The 16,987-nt window shown below is 42.3% G+C and overlaps 1 protein-coding gene across 4 annotated transcripts in view; it reads left to right on the forward strand.

Moving 5' to 3' along the window:
• cita (citron rho-interacting serine/threonine kinase a) overlaps positions 1-16,987 on the forward strand; it is a 213,702-nt gene that overhangs the window by 98,005 nt on the left and 98,710 nt on the right. For all 4 annotated transcript variants that reach the window (XM_060912899.1, XM_060912901.1, XM_060912900.1 and 1 more), the window contains exons 11-12: positions 5,697-5,802; positions 16,723-16,866. In XM_060912899.1, the coding sequence (XP_060768882.1) occupies positions 5,697-5,802; positions 16,723-16,866 (250 nt within the window). The remainder of the gene's footprint in view (positions 1-5,696; positions 5,803-16,722; positions 16,867-16,987) is intronic.

Raw genomic sequence — 16,987 nt, forward strand, 5'->3', positions numbered from 1 at the left:
AAGACGGTATGGTTTTATTTTAACACAACGTTTTATTAACAAGAGAAATCAATTCCTGCAATGTACAGTACACTCATGTCCTCGCTGTGGCATTTTTTTTTTTTTTACAACCCCGATTCCAAAAAAGTTGGGACAAAGTACAAATTGTAAATAAAAACGGAATGCAATAATTTACAAATCTCAAAAACTGATATTGTATTCACAATAGAACATAGACAACATATCAAATGTCGAAAGTGAGACATTTTGAAATTTCATGCCAAATCTTGGCTCATTTGAAATTTCATGACAGCAACACATCTCAAAAAAGTTGGGACAGGGGCAATAAGAGGCTGGAAAAGTTAAAGGTACAAAAAAGGAACAGCTGGAGGACCACATTGCAACTCATTAGGTCAATTGGCAATAGGTCATTAACATGACTGGGTATAAAAAGAGCATCTTGGAGTGGCAGCGGCTCTCAGAAGTAAAGATGGGAAGAGGATCACCAATCCCCCTAATTCTGCACCGACAAATAGTGGAGCAATATCAGAAAGGAGTTCAACAGTGTAAAACTGCAAAGAGTTTGAACATATCATCTACAGTGCATAATATCATCAAAAGATTCAGAGAATCTGGAAGAATCTCTGTGCGTAAGGGTCAAGGCCAGAAAACCATACTGGGTGCCCGTGATCTTCGGGCCCTTAGACGGCACTGCGTCACATACAGGCATGCTTCTGTATTGGAAATCACAAAATGGGCTCAGGAATATTTCCAGAGAACATTATCTGTGAACACAATTCACCGTGCCATCCGCCATTGCCAGCTAAAACTCTATAGTTCAAAGAAGAAGCCGTATCTAAACATGATCCAGAAGCACAGACGTCTTCTCTGGGCCAAGGCTCATTTAAAATGGACTGTGGCAAAGTGGAAAACTGTTCTGTGGTCAGACGAATCAAAGTTTGAAGTTCTTGATGGTAATCAGGGACGCCGTGTCATTCGGACTAAAGAGGAGAAGGACGACCCGAGTTGTTATCAGCGCTCAGTTCAGAAGCCTGCATCTCTGATGGTATGGGGTTGCATTAGTGCGTGTGGCATGGGCAGCTTACACATCTGGAAAGACACCATCAATGCTGAAAGGTATATCCAGGTTCTAGAGCAACATATGCTCCCATCCAGACGACGTCTCTTTCAGGGAAGACCTTGCATTTTCCAACATGGCAATGCCAAACCACATACTGCATCAATTACAGCATCATGGCTGCGTAGAAGAAGGGTCCGGGTACTGAACTGGCCAGCCTGCAGTCCAGATCTTTCACCCATAGAAAACATTTGGCGCATCATAAAACGGAAGATACGACAAAAAAGACGTAAGACAGTTGAGCAACTAAAATCCTACATTAGACAAGAATGGGTTAACATTCCTATCCCTAAACTTGATCAACTTGTCTCCTCAGTCCCCAGACGTTTACAGACTGTTGTAAAGAGAAAAGGGGATGTCTCACAGTGGTAAACATGGCCTTGTCCCAACTTTTTTGAGATGTGGTGTCGTCATGAAATTTAAAATCACCTAATTTTTCTCTTTAAATGATACATTTTGTCAGGTTAAACATTTGATATGTCATCTACGTTCTATTCTGAATAAAATATGGAATTTTGAAACTTCCACATCATTGCATTCCATTTTTATTTACAATTTGTACTTTGTCCCAACTTTTTTGAATCGGGGTTGTAATAACTTCCATTTCAACATTCGGCACGAATTAAAAACTACACTTAAGTAAACAGTAAGTCATTCTAATAAATAACATGACAAAAAAGAATGTGGTGATGACCAAAAAAAACAATTTCGATAAAGTAAATATATATATAAAAAAAAAAAGAACAAAGCCTAATTATTTACTACTAGCAGGTTACAGGTTTTTACCTGGGTTTTACAAAATTCTGGGTTGCCCTCAGACTTCCATGTCAAATTTGGTGAAGATCCGTCGAGAAATGCTGATGTTAACCCAAGACGAACAAAAATCCAAACATCCACCACCCAGGGGCCCAAATATGGAATTTCTGAGTTTTGCCAAATTGTGGCTATCTCCTGTACCTATGTGCCAAGTTTACTGAAGATCTGTCAAGAGTTTGTGTTGATAAATGTAACGTGAAAGGCATTGAGGGAGGGGGTGGGTGGATGTTGTGCCCCCTGTATATGAATTTTGTTTATATCTGCAAAATTCCGGGTCATCGGAATTTTCCCGGACCTACTTGCCAAATTTGGCGAAAATCCATCGAGAAAATGCGACGTTGGCTCAAGACAAGCAAACTTTGCCGCTTATTATATAGATGAAAGAACTTTTCACAGCTCTTTTAAATTTCTTAATAGTTGACAGTGATTGAATATCATCCGGTAAAGAGTTCCAGTTGTGTAGACACCAGATTTGAGATCTTAACAGACCCCAGTTCATGTTGGATTTAACTGTTCTCAGCATATTTTTATTGCACGTATTGTACTTGTGGAAACCTGTGCCTTTTATAGCCCTTTTCTACCAAATCAGTTCCAGGGCTTGTTCGGGGCCAGTGCTGGTTCACAACTCATTCAACTTGCGAGCCAGCTGAGAACCAGTTTGCTTTTCCATCGCTCGCGGTGCTAAGTGGAGCCACGTCATTACGTCGCTGTATACGGAAGTTACGGCGCTACGTTTACATAAACCTTGGCGCGAATATCAAAGCAAAAACAACACGGAAGAAGCAGCAGCGGCAACAACAATAATAATAATAATGGATGACTTCACGTTTGTACAGCTGCTGCTTCTCGTCGCTTAAAAATGGCGACCTTTTGCGGTCTTGTTATTGTTGTTGGTTTTAAAAACTCCACCCCCCGCTGACATAAGCGGTTCTTTCCTCTGGCCCAGCAGAGAGTTGGTGCTAGCCTGGAACCGGTTTTTCTGGCCCCAGAGCCAGTTCTTTGTCAGTGGAACCAGAAAACCTGGTTCCAAACTAAGCACTGGCCCCGAACCAGCCCTGGAACTGCTTTGGTGGAAAAGGGGCACTAGAGAAACTCGATGCATCTTCAGATAGTTTGTTATACATGTAGACACAGCGATGAAGTTCTCTTGGTTGAGATGGGTCCAGCCACTTGAGTTCTTTGAGGGCGCCACTACAGGACCACAATGATGGAGTTAGAATTAATTTGGCCACTTTGTTATGAAGTACTTGGAGTGAGTCATCATAAAGGATGGGTGTTTTGTTTTAATTTATTTTTTTTTTTTACCAATTTTTCTCCAGGTCTTCGAATTAAAAGTAGACGGCCTTTCGTTTTCATAATATCGGTGAAATTTAGTTCTCTCTGAAATTTGGTCATTGTGATGTGTTTATTTTTGTAATATAAAAAAAAAACCCAGGCCATTCTGTGGCTGGGAAGTTATTTAATTTGAGGGGATTCCCTCGCAAATAACGTACACGAAGTCACTCGCTTTGTGCAGTCAAGTAGACGGAGGAAGTCCGTGTGCGCACGCGCAGGTTTACCTTAGCCGTCGTCTTCATCTTCAGGGTTTTACGGCAGCTGGTATCCACAGCGTTGCGTTACTGCCATCTACAGGTTTACCTTGACCGTGCACTGACAGTTCCATCATTCTGTCGCTAAACGAACAGCTGATCACACCGAGGTGCTCGCTGAGCGCCAATATTTATTAGTTTGGTCCTGCATTTCCTTTCCTTCGTATATAACATAACGTCTTTTCTTCTCGCTTTCCGTTACTGCAGTCGGTCTTCCACGTTTCATTCGCGCACACACATCCTCCGTTTTCCTCTCCCGTTTCAAATTTGTATCCCACAATGCCTTGTGCGAACGGGGAAAGCCCACCACATTATGCACTGACGTAGTATCTTGAATTGGGTCATGGTGAAGCAGGAAAAAATAGCAGAGAATTTAGGGCCACGTGGCCCGAAATTCATTAATTGGTCTGTTTAAATAAAATTGGAAGTCTGTGATTCGAATTCAGTAGCTTTTTGTCCATTAAATAAAAATAATTAGGTGTCGGGAAAATTCTTTTTATGACCTACACTTGAAAAATCTGAAAGGCGGTCTAGCTCTAAATAAACAGCGCACACAGAAATGTACATATTCTCATTGTGCTATAGGGTGCCAGTAATTCTGAAATTGACAATGTATTACCTTTTACGTGATGGAGGTCAGATGTGTAATCAGGGGTTTATAAAGGACTCTGAGGTTTGTTGAGATGGAAGCAAGGCAACAAGCAGAACTTCTTGGAAATGCAGTCTGCTTTGAGCGTGCCGTAATTGGAACATGATTTAAATAAGCTGTCACGTCACTGATTTTAAAATTGAACAAATGTGAAAAATGTTGGCACGCTGGTGTAGTGGTTAGCGCTGTTGCCTCACAGCAAGAAGGTCCGGGTTCAAGCCCCGTGGCCGGCGAGGGCCTTTCTGTGCGGAGTTTGCATGTTCTCCCCGTGTCCGCGTGGGTTTCCTCCGGGTGCTCCGGTTTCCCCCACAGTCCAAAGACATGCAGGTTAGGTTAACTGGTGACTCTAAATTGACCGTAGGTGTGAATGTGAGTGTGAATGGTTGTCTGTGTCTATGTGTCAGCCCTGTGATGACCTGGCGACTTGTCCAGGGTGTACCCCGCCTTTCGCCCGTAGTCAGCTGGGATAGGCTCCAGCTTGCCTGCGACCCTGTAGAACAGGATAAAGCGGCTAGAGATGATGAGATGAGATGAAAAATGTTTTTCCAGTAAAGGTCTGACGGGCATTGGTGGAACTATAGAGAAAGGAGGTTTGTGGAGATGGAATAAAAATGATCACTGGTTGTGAGGACTTGGGCTTACTCTAAGGATGATCTCTTCAGATCAGCTCACCGTCCCCACAGTCAGGCTTCTACTTGACTGATGCGTTTTATTTTTTACTGTTCTCAGTGTCTCTGAGCCAATAATCTCATCTCATCTCATTATCTCTAGCCGCTTTATCCTGTTCTACAGGGTCGCAGGCAAGCTGGAGCCTATCCCAGCTGACTACGGGCGAAAGGCGGGGTACACCCTGGACAAGTCGCCAGGTCATCACAGGGCTGACACATAGACACAGACAACCATTCACACTCACATTCGCACCTACGGTCAATTTAGAGTCACCAGTTAACCTAACCTGCATGTCTTTGGACTGTGGGGGAAACCGGAGCACCCGGAGGAAACCCACGCGGACACGGGGAGAACATGCAAACCCCGCACAGAAAGGCCCTCGCCGGCCACGGGGCTCGAACCCGGACCTTCTTGCTGTGAGGCGACAGCGCTAACCACTACACCACCGTGCCGCCCTTGAGCCAATAATATCTACATGAAATAATCACACATTGGGATTAACTTTAAATTCGTTTGCTGAACGATAACGAATCAGCGCTTGACTCGTCCAACGAATGAATCCTCCGTCTGTTCGTTGTAATTAGGATTATCTCAGGCTTGGATCAAAGCACTCTCTGTATTATCCCTCACTCTTTTTAACAAGTCAGTAATGTTTACAAAGTGAGCTCAGACCGCCGTGGTCTTATCCCGATTTATGAATGGCGACTAAAATGATTCCATTTTGTGCTTTAATGAATAATGCATTTAGAGCGAGATTAAAAGCTGAAAGCGGCTAGTATGCGTGTTTGGGAGGCGAACATAATTCGTGTCGTTATCCTAACTTTCTTCTGTGCATCTGTTCTCTGTGTGCTGTTAGATCAGTGGCAGCAGGCCTCAACTCCCCTGCCAAGTCCAACTCCATGGAAAAAAAACTGCAACTCAAAAGCAAAGAACTTCAAGACACCCAAGACAAATGTCACAAGGTAGGATTGCTCTTCAGTGATGAGTTGTGTGAACACGGTTACTTTTTGTGTAAATATCATTTTGCTGTCATCCACGTTATTTTCAAAGGAGCTGTGTGTCGGTGTGCATGAAGTGGAATACTTTACCCACATGCTTTGCATGCTAATCCTCTTTGTATTTATTGTTCGCTTAAAGCTGTACAGGAGTAATGAGATTCGTAACCACCTTCATTTTAAACGTTCTGCCGTTCTACTTTATTAACAGACTCGGTTAATTAATCGATTAGTTTTTACAGTGCAGTTTCAATCGCAGTGTGTTGTGCGCATCTGCATACAGTAATTGTGTACGTGGATGAGTATGTAAACCTTCCTCTCCACTCTGATTGGCTACTCTACTACTAGGCTATCAGCTCATATACCATGAGTAGAAAGTAAAAACATAATGGCGGCTTTGTTATGAAGTGTTTAAAAGACACAAATAGCGAAAAGAATATAGTCCCCCCCTCCCAAGTATCTCCTGTTCCACACTCCAGCCCAGTCGGTAGCGGTAATGCACCTTTACCAACCACCAAAAAAAACCCTGAAGAAGAAAATGGCGGAACGTATTGCTCAACCAACCGAGGACGTCAAAAACAACCCCCCCCCCCAAAAAAAAAAAAATAAAAAAATAAAATAAATAAATAAAAGCAACAAAATATGGAATAAAAGTATTTGACAGTCAGAGCATTTTTTTTCCTTTCCTAAGACTTATTATTATAGCATTTGTAACAAATTGTTACTGTCGTTTTGCTGGTCTGTTTACATTCGAAGTGGAAATGATTTTGGCGGACGTTTATTTATCGAATTTGCAAAAAAAAATTAAAATGCTCGGTTTCTCAAAATCCAGTGAACGTGGATAGAATAAAACAGCTATTCCAGTCAATAGTCATGAAAGTGTTCCGGATTTTCCCGGAATTCCGGATTTTTAGATTTTCCTCCGGATTTTTTCCGCTAATGATCCGGATATTTGACAAAACTTTTGAAAATCTCCGGTTTTCCGAATGGAGAAATTTATTTTTCGGATTTTTCGTGTTCCTAGACACGGTGTAATACTTCGCATTGTCCTTGCATGGGCGCAGTCCTTAAATAGCCCAAACGTAGTTCATTGATTTAAAGACAGGTGTTCTTTAACGGCACGCGTGCCGGAGCTCGTTAGGCGCGCGCAACACAATCGCACTAGAAAGCATGTTCAAGCTGCCAGTGTAGCTGCAGTCTTTTTAGCTGCAAATTGATGATGATGATGATGATGATGATGATGCCCTTTATTGTCACTAGTCACATGTACCAGCGAAATTAGCCGTCAACCTGTCCGTACATATACGACATACAATTGACATAGGGTAGACAGGACAGGAAGACAGGGATAAAGATAAAAAGGAAACACAACATGAGGAGAGATAAGGAAAAAAAGAACACCACCCCCCTCCCCCCCACTATGCTCCTGTCAGGAGTACAGTGTGGGAACATTTAAAAACCTTTGCAATAGCACACAACACCACAAGTACACTTTAAACACGGGACTTGAGGGGGGGAATCAGGGGTGAGGGGAGGAGGTAATCCGGCGCAAGCAAGCAGCCGTCCGCTCCTGCAGCCATGAAGGCGCTGGTCACGCACCCGCTTGTCACACTGGGGGTAAAAATTACGAGTATTTCCTCTTGTGTTAATAATTCGCCGTGTCAAAACAAGCAAAACTTTCCTCGTTCTTTCGACGTGAAGAGAGGTAAGCAATTTATTATATATATATATTTTTTTCCCACCAAAGTTGCATTTTGTGGCTTTGAAGCTAAGTTTTAGTGCCGTTTCTAGAACACAACATCAAGAAAACGTGGAAGAAACAGCAATAATGGAAGAGCCGGTTTCTAAGCTGCCTAAAACTAGCAATGGGAATTATTTTTGTTACATAATGTACTCAGGCTGCCAGTCAGTGTGTGACACACACACACACACACACACACACACACACACACACACACACACACCCTACGCCCCTGATTTACATGAGAAATTTGGTATTCATTGGTGTGTTTAAATTTACAGACAATACAAACTAATGTAAACAATTGGCTTCAACTCGCATAAATATAAATCGGAAATGTTCAGTTCGCTTTAGCTTATGCAAACGCACAACTCGACTAAAAGATTGATAAACGAGGCTCAATGTCCCCAACATTGAAACCTGAAAGCTTTTGAAACTCTAACAGGCCTTTACTTTTTAACAGTACTGTTTTGGGATTTTGCTGAGTTTACCTTCAACTGTCTGATTTTTTTTTTTTTTTCAAAGTAATGAACTGTGTAGCCAGGAAAATCACCGCCTTTTCTAAATGCACTCCTGAAAATTACTCATCAGCTAGGGCAGGGGTTCTCAACCTTTTGCAACCTGGGCCCCACCAAAGCTGGTTCATTGCAGTTGGGGGCCCCTCTTCTCGCCCCGCCCCCATCCCCCCCCAAACACACTCACCCGCAGTGACGCCACCCGACCTACAGCACCTTATATCGACCGATAGATAGATAGATAGATAGATAGATAGATAGATAGATAGCCCTGGGCTAGATTATTATTATTATTAGTAGTAGTAGTAGTAGTAGCAGTAGCAGCAGTAGTAGCATTATCCATTCCATAGAAATACATAGGCCTATTATCATTATTAGGCTATTGTTATAATTGGCAGTAGCACCACATTTCTAATCTGCTTTCGGGCATTATTATAATTATAATTATTATAATTATTATTATTATTATGGCCTATTATCATTACTAAGCTGCTGGCAGTAGTACAAGACTTATGTTCTTTCAGGCATTATTATTATTATTAGGCCTATTATTATTATTATTATTATTATTGCTGTTGTTGGTTGGTGATATTATTATTATTATTATTATTATTATTATGCTATTATTATTAATAGGCATTATTATTATTATTATTATTATTATTATTATTATTATTATTATTATTAGTGTTTTTATTAGGTATTTTATTAGGCTTATCATTAGCTGGCTATTGATATCATTGGGAATTGGGACCAGGCGTGAATTTAGGTTTTACTTTTTACTGTGCCTTTGTGATCTGCATTTGCGTTAATGCGAGACCTGAGCCTGCTTTGCCTTACAAAGATCCTCGATTCTTGGCGAAATGTTTGACAAGCACAGTCTCAAGCAGGGGCGTCACTAGACCCAAGACCATACTGGGGCACAAAAGGGGCACAGGAAATGTATGCGAAGCGCGCGAGCTAAAAATTTTGCACTATATTTATATTTATATTTTTTATATAATATATATTACATTTTATGTAATATATATTATATTTTATGTAATATATATTTATATATTGATATTTATATTTATACTGTGTGCGTGTGTGTGTGCGCGCGCGCGCGTGTGTGTGTCTGTGCGCGCGCGCGTGTGTGTGTGTGCGCAGAGCGCGTGCATGTGCAATTGAAATTCGGTTCAATAATTCAATTACAATACTCAACTGGACGTAGCCTCCAAAACAACAGTTGTGTGTCATTACGTTAGGTGGCTATCTTCACACAGTCCATCACAAAACTATCAACGCGATCTGGCAACACGCAAACTGAGGGCTCGTGGCTTGCCACGTTGCAGACGACGGAATGAATGCAAACTTTTCAATATCCCTTCGTTTCAAACAAAAAATCAAGACAACACGAAAACAATGTCCCAACACATATTAATTCTACAGCGTTACAAAAATGACAGTGGAATTACTGTCTACTAACCTGTAAACAGTTGAAAAACACGGAGAGATGGTTTCCCCTGCTCTGAATTTCATTGCATCTGAGGGCTGCTGGAGTCTGCGGTCCCCATAGCAACCAAGATGTTACTCATGTCACGCGCACACTTTTTTCACATTGCTTAGTGTGCGCGAGGCCAGCCAAAACTACCAATGTAAAATCATTGTAGATGGTCTTCTTCGCGCATCGGTTAGCCTACCCCACGTTATGAATTAATTAAATTGCAGCTATTCCCAAGTTTAAAATTCAGAGCGTTTCGTCACTGGATTTTTTTTACTGGGGCACTACAGATCTATACTGGGGCACGTGCCCCAGTAAAATACCCCTGGCGACGCCGATGGTCTCAAGTCATCCTCAATTTGCGCACGATTGCGATATTTCGTTTTGAGCGCAGTCATTTTTGAAAATCCTGCCTCACACAAGTAGGTCGATGCGAATGGGATGAGCAGTTTCAAGGCTACGTCACACAGTTGCGGGTACTCCTGCATCAATGCTGCCCAGAATGTCGAAAGAGGGCATGAGGTGAAGACTGCCTTAAGTCTACTGTCACTCTTCAGCTCAATAAGCTGTTCCTGCATGTCAACTGGAAGTTCGTCAGCAGTACACACAAATGGATCTCGAACCCACGCAAAAGAGCGATAATCCTCTGTGAAGTATGCCGCAAACTGTTTTCTCATTACCGACAGGTGCTCTGACGCTGCTTGAAAGACAGATGAGAAATCGTGGGAAGTGCCTGCATTACTGATAAAGTCTGCAAGGCTTGGGAACATATCACAGTTCCCCCGACTGATGCGGCCACACCAGAGGTCAAGTTTTTGCTTGAAGGCATCCACTTTCTCTGCGAGAAGCAAAATGTGAGATTTTTTTTTCCTCCATACATGAAGCCTACTCGCGACCCCCCTGGAGTACCTCCGCGCCCCACCAGGGGGGCGCGCCCCCCCGGTTGAGAACCACTGAGCTAGGGGAATTAAATTTGATATTTTTGACATGTTAATCATTAATGTACATGAAAAAAAGGCTTAAAAGTTCTAACTTGTTTTAGTGAAAATAAGTACTAAAATGCACTAGAATGCAGGGTTTTGCGTGTTATGTTATTAAAATATTTTCAGGATTTTTCCTTTGCTCCACTTTCATCTCTAAGGGTGTATTCAGACCAGGATAGTTCGATAGTTCACTTGCTCTGGTCCGAACCAAATGTTTTTTTTATTTTTTCATTTTGGTGCGGTTCGCTTTCACACTGTACATTTTAGTAAGCGGACCAAAATCTGTCAACAAAGCCACGCGCCCTGAGGTCGTTCAGCTATTGGTCAGAGACGACACGCGCACAAAGCGTTAAGTTCAAAAGTAGTCATGGAGGCTTTCCGTGCTGTTATTCTTTTTAATGTCATCAAAGCTATATGTTTTTTCCAGTTTTTACTGTTTTCACAATTGTGCGATTACTATGCTGTTGTACAAGTAATTTATCAACGACGACTTCAAAGGGCAAGGCGGCTACGGAGGATAGCGCTGATGAGCGCACATCATGTTGTGACAGTTCTGGCTCTTCACGCAATAGATGAATTTCTTTTTTGCGTCGCTAGTACCGCCACTTTTTGAAAGAATGTCCCTGATTTTAATGTAGGTCTGACGGAGTTTCTTCACTTTTAGCCGACATTGTTCTGGGGAGCGTGTGAACCCCTTCTCCTTCATTTTCTCACTGAATACAGCAAACACGTCGGCATTTTTGTGCGTTCTCTCCAAAAGCTCAGATATGTGGACATCTGCCCATATATCCACAAGGGTACGCGTTTCTTCCTCGGCCCACGTTTGCCCCCTACTCATTTTTTGTACTCTGTAGTCTAGCCTACCACTGGTCTGAATGACTGAACGACTGTTGTAAGGTTCCCTTGACAACCGAAACAGTGCTTGCGCTTTGCGGTGGAGTGTCAAGACTCTGTTTCCCATAATGCTCGACAAACGACGGAAGCTCCCGAGGTACAAAAAAGCAAAACTGTCGGATTAGGTCCGGTCTGCTTTCACACCTCCAAAAGGTCCGCACCAGAGTTCCTTTGGTCCGGACCGAGTCCGACCTTGCAGCTCGGTCTTGGTCCGCTTGTTTGGTCCGGACCAGAGTTCGGTGGTTTGTATTCAGACCAACCCAAAAGGTCCGGACCAAGGGAAATTTGGTTCGTTTAGTCGTTTGGTCCGGACCAAACAACATAGGTGTGAATACGCCCTAAGTCAATCTCATCATACATGGCTTATAGTCAACTCGGCGCTACGCACGTCGTCGGCCATCAGCTCATGCACGACTCGATTTCGTGGAATAACTGTTAAATATTATTTAGTGTCGGACCTGGCACTGTATGGCTAAAAGTTTGTGGATACCTGACATCACACCGATAATCTGGTCCTTCCACGATGTTAGAAGCACACAGATGGATAAAATGCCTTTGTATGATGTAGCTTTACAGTTGACCGTCACTGAAGCTAAGAAGCCCAAACTTCTTTCCAGCATGATAATGTTGAGCTCCATGAACACATGGTTTGCCAAGGTTGGAGTGGAAGATCTCAAGCGTACTACACAACGCCCAGACCTCAACCTCACTGAACATCTTTGGGATGAACTGGAACTCAGTCTGCACCCCAGACCTCATCACCAAACATCAGTGCCTGACCTCACTAATGCTCTTGTTGCTGAATGGACAAATCCCTCCGGTCATATCCCCAAAATCTAGTGGCAGAGTAGAGGATATTATAACAGTTATGAGGGATTAAATCTGGACCGGGATGTTCAACAAGCACATGTGGGTGTGATGCACTGAACTCTACGTAAAAATCTGGAGAGCTCATAGGCTCGTGAGCCGCCATCTTGCCACTCACATGACACAGCGGAACGGTTATTTAGGCTACTGGAAGCTACACAATACTGGACAAGTTATTGATGATGTTGGTGAGAAAAATTACAGGAAAAACCCCTGCATGTGCAGCAGTGAACTGTACAAACCATTAAGTGAAAGGTTGTGGACGGACATTTCACCTGCGAGTATTGTTAGCGTGAGATCACTTTTACATGCGTGTGCACAGTGCCATTTGCGTGGACCCTCTATAGAGATCTTGCAGTCACGTGACCGGAAAGTACACAACCGCCATCTTGTCGGTCAAAAACACCGCTGAATACTGCTGCACTCGTGTACAGAATGGATCAATTTCAACCGACGGACTACACGGCTCATTTTTCTAATGAACAGATAACTAGATACATGTCTAAAATAAACGATCTACAGATTTGTGACCCTTATGGCTTACCGGACGGAGTTTTCACGACCGGATTTTGAACTGCCAGCGGAATACCCGGACGTGTATAATTACCTCATTAACTTTCCCTCGCTGTTCAGTGGTGAAGCACTGCGTGCTTATAAATCTCTGGACAGTTATCTCTACAGAAATTCAGGATTTGTCAGCGACTCAGATGTGGCATCTTGTAAACAAGAATCCTCATTGGATGGGTAAGTCATTTAAGTATTGAGTATAGCACTGACCAGCCGATTATAGAATAGAATAAGGTAATTCCAAATTGTCCGTCTTGTTTACATGGATCTGGCGTTGGAGAGGTAGCAGCTTGGCAGTGGAGGTTTGAGTGGCTGTTTTCTGAGCTGAGTCAACAGGCCGGCTCTGCAGCCTCGCTTTTGCTTCCGCTCCCGGCGCCGCCTCCTTCGCTTTGCTTCCGATAACAATCCACGGAGACCCCACTGGTCTCGCTATCTCGTCCGGAATGTTTTTTTTTTTCTCGTCCGGAATGTTGTGCATGCGATGGAAATCGCTACAAACCGTCATTTTCTGCTGGAAACCAATGTCCAGTAAGTCCATATGGTTGTAGTGGATATTGAAGTCCGGTACAGACGAACAACACGCAAAAATACACACAAAAAACATAAAAAATGTGCACAGGTAGGGAGAGCTTGTAGCCGCAGCCGTTGTAGTAGAATTGTATATAGTTGGGTTTTCCAGAAGAAAAGGTAGAAGTAAAAGTAGAAGTAGAAGGCGGAATATGGCGTTTGACCGACAAGATGGCGTCTGTCACAATCTGGATCGGCTGTGACGTCACATGCAAGTGCTCCATAGCAGGGGTCGGCAATTAAGTTTGGACCCGGGCCAAATTTTTTTCTGACAATGGCATCGCGGGCCATGGCCATGCTTTTCTAATGGGGGGGAAAAGTTATATTTTTTTCTATTATATTAAAAATAAACGTTATTTAACTTTTAAAATGCATTTCATTTAAAACATTAATTTGCTTCTATGCGCTGTTATTATGCCGACTGCTGCATCTCCTGGCGTCTCTCATGAGACAGGCGACCTGCCTAGCAACCTGCCGTAACTAATGTATACAATTGCCGGTTGTTTATTCTTTTGGATGACGTTTAAATGATTAGCTGAAGATTGCTAGCTATCGATGCAAAACGTCGTTGTCAAAAGCCATGAAAAGAAAAGTTGATTCCGAATGCAGGACCTACAAAGAAGAATGGAAGCAAAGGTATGCGTTCATCCTGCCTGCATTTATTAATGCCAAGCCGACGTGTCTCATTTGCAACGAGGTTGTTGCCGTTTGTAAAGAATACAATATTAGAAGACACCATGAGACACCTGGAACACCATTCCCAGCACAATCGGAGAACTACAAACGTTCAACTCATTTAGTAAACAGGTAAAATTATGGCTATTGGATAATCAACACTGTCAACATAACTCTGCATAGTCTGTATTTGCATTTGTTGTTTTTTTCTTTCTTTTTGTTTGTTTTTAACTAATTTTACATTATTTACTTAATCAATGTGTGCAATATTTTTATTTATTTATTTATTTTAACAATCTGTGCAATATTTGCTTTTACTTTCTTAGGGACCATCAACCCGTCTAGGGACAAAAGATGGAAATTAGCCTTTTGGCTACAATCTTGTATATTTTGCATTTTTTTAAAATGTTATTAATATATGCTGTCCCTTTGTTAAATAAATAAACTTTCAAACAAAGCATGGCCACTTCAAAAACGCATATCCTCCTGGGACAGAGATGCGAACACAGAAAATTAAAGCCTTGGAGGCTAGATATGCACACAGCAGCAAGATCCTGATTCAGTCACTCACCGAGCAGCAAAAGGTTACAAGTGCGTCCCTTAAAGCAGCATCACCCGTCACAGCAAACCATTTAATGACGCAGAGGTTTGTAAGGAAGTGATGGTGGCTGTTTTGGAGGAGCTGGTTACTGATAAGTCGATGGATGGCGTGATCGCCTCAGTGAAACAGATGCCGCTCTCGGCGAGGTCAGCTTCCCGACGCATAGAAAGCCTGTCTGACGGGCCAGTTAGAATTGATGGCGGGCCAGTTTTGGCCCGCGGGCCCCTAATTGCCGACCACTGCTCTATAGCATTTTATGATGGTTTGCAAGCGTGAAAGGAAAAAAACAAAACAGGAACTCGGTCTCATCACCTTATCTGTTTTTGTTGAAAATCTGACTTTGATGTCTGGGATGAATACTGTAACGGTGTCAGATTTTCGATGGAAATGTCCCAGACTAGATCAAAACCAAAGTATAGACATGTTCGATATTGAGTGTGAGAGCTGAAGCTCAACGGCTCACATTCAAAAAGAAAACTGGACTGAGTAAATTAGCCTCAGTAGCCTAAATGAAAGAAGGACCAGAGCCTGAGGCAGAAATGGCAGTGAGGGATGCAAAATAAAACGAGATATGCTATTGTTCTAGTTTGGTCAGTAGTTATTTTCATTTACCTAAGGCTAAGCACAATTGACAATGTCGATCATCTGTACATGTCACACCCACTCGCACAAATTGACAAAATGGACACGATTGTCTGTTTTAACTACATGATTTTAGTTTAAATTGAGTGCAAGTTTATTGAGAAGTACTCTGAAATCAGGGTGGGTCATATTTCCCAGTCATCGGCTTATTTCCTGGACGGCGTCCGATACATGATTTCCTGTACAAAGAGAAACTGAAATAATCTCCGTAAAAATAATTATAGTAGTAAAAGAGCTGTTCAAAAAAAAAAAGATCAGAAACTGAACTGGAAAAGGGAAAAACAAACCAATAACAATGAACGGGAGCGCTATAAAGATATGTAAGGAGTTGAGAAAATAAGAGGAGGGAATAAACCGTCAGGAGATCCTTTTTTTTTTTTTTTTTGGAGCAAATTTGATCGGATACTACAGTTTAACACAAGCCAAATACACATGATGTGAGTGGTAATATGGCAGCCAGATGGCTTCACTTGTCTCTACAGCGGGTCTCTCGGTGGTCTGATGGTCAGGTGTCCAGCAACTTTTGGCCATATAGTGTATATTGGTTAGTCGATAAAACCAGCTGATTTGAGTGCTTATTCGTATCTGTGGGAATTTCACCAATGAAGCGCCAAGAATCTGTTTTTAAAAGGAATAAAAAACAAGCGGGCATGCTATTATATGGAAAATAATCAATGACAAGGTGGTGTGATGTAGCCCAATGCGAAGCAGAGTTACTGTTTCCAGAGCATGTCCCACAAAGTGTTTTATTCCTCTTGTACCACAGCGATTTGCCAACAAGTACAGTTTTTAATTTATTAATGAACATCACATTATTATTTTCACCATTTATGGTTACATTTAAAAGTCAGGTTGATTCCTGTTCTCACTTCTCGTCATTCCCACGCCAGCCTCTGGCAGAAGACGTACTGATTGTTATGAAAAACACTGACGCTGGAGACTCCTTTCATAAATGTTAAGTAAACATCTCCAGAAATCTTCACTTTATATTTCTTTAACGTGTTTTTTTTTTTTAATAATGCCTTCAGATTCTGTAATGCAGCTGCCATACAGATCCCGATGAATGAGTTATAAAATCAATGATGTATTAGAACCAACACATCAGTATAAACTACTTCTGTCAGAGCCGCTGTTATAAAAAATGAGCCGACACCATCTGACCGATCAGATTTGAGAATTCAGCAGTGCTGTGCTATAACATGGCTTAAGATGTGTGTGGATATCATTATCCGTCCTATAAAACGCGTTTAGGTCTGGTGTTTCAGTCCATATGCATGCATCATGCGTCCTTGTGGCTGGACCGACGCTGTAAAATGCATTTAGATCTGGTGCTTGTGTTTGTGGCGGCCCAGATGGAGCAGGAGATCTCGCGCTTCCAGCGAAAGATGACTGACCTGGAGTCGGTGCTCCAGCAGAAGGATGTGGAGCTCAAGGCCTCCGAGACGCAGAGGAGCATCCTGGAACAGGACCTCGCTACCTACATCACCGAATGCAGCGTGAGTGCTCTTGTATATTATTGGATAGTGGGGGGGATTACATGATGCTTGTAGTCTCTGGAGACAGTGGTTGCTGTGATGAGAATTTCGTTTTCATATATAGAACATAGTTTTTAATTTT

This window comes from Neoarius graeffei, chromosome 28 (assembly GCF_027579695.1).
Source record: "Neoarius graeffei isolate fNeoGra1 chromosome 28, fNeoGra1.pri, whole genome shotgun sequence".
In the NCBI taxonomy this organism is placed as follows: Eukaryota; Metazoa; Chordata; class Actinopteri; order Siluriformes; family Ariidae; genus Neoarius; species Neoarius graeffei.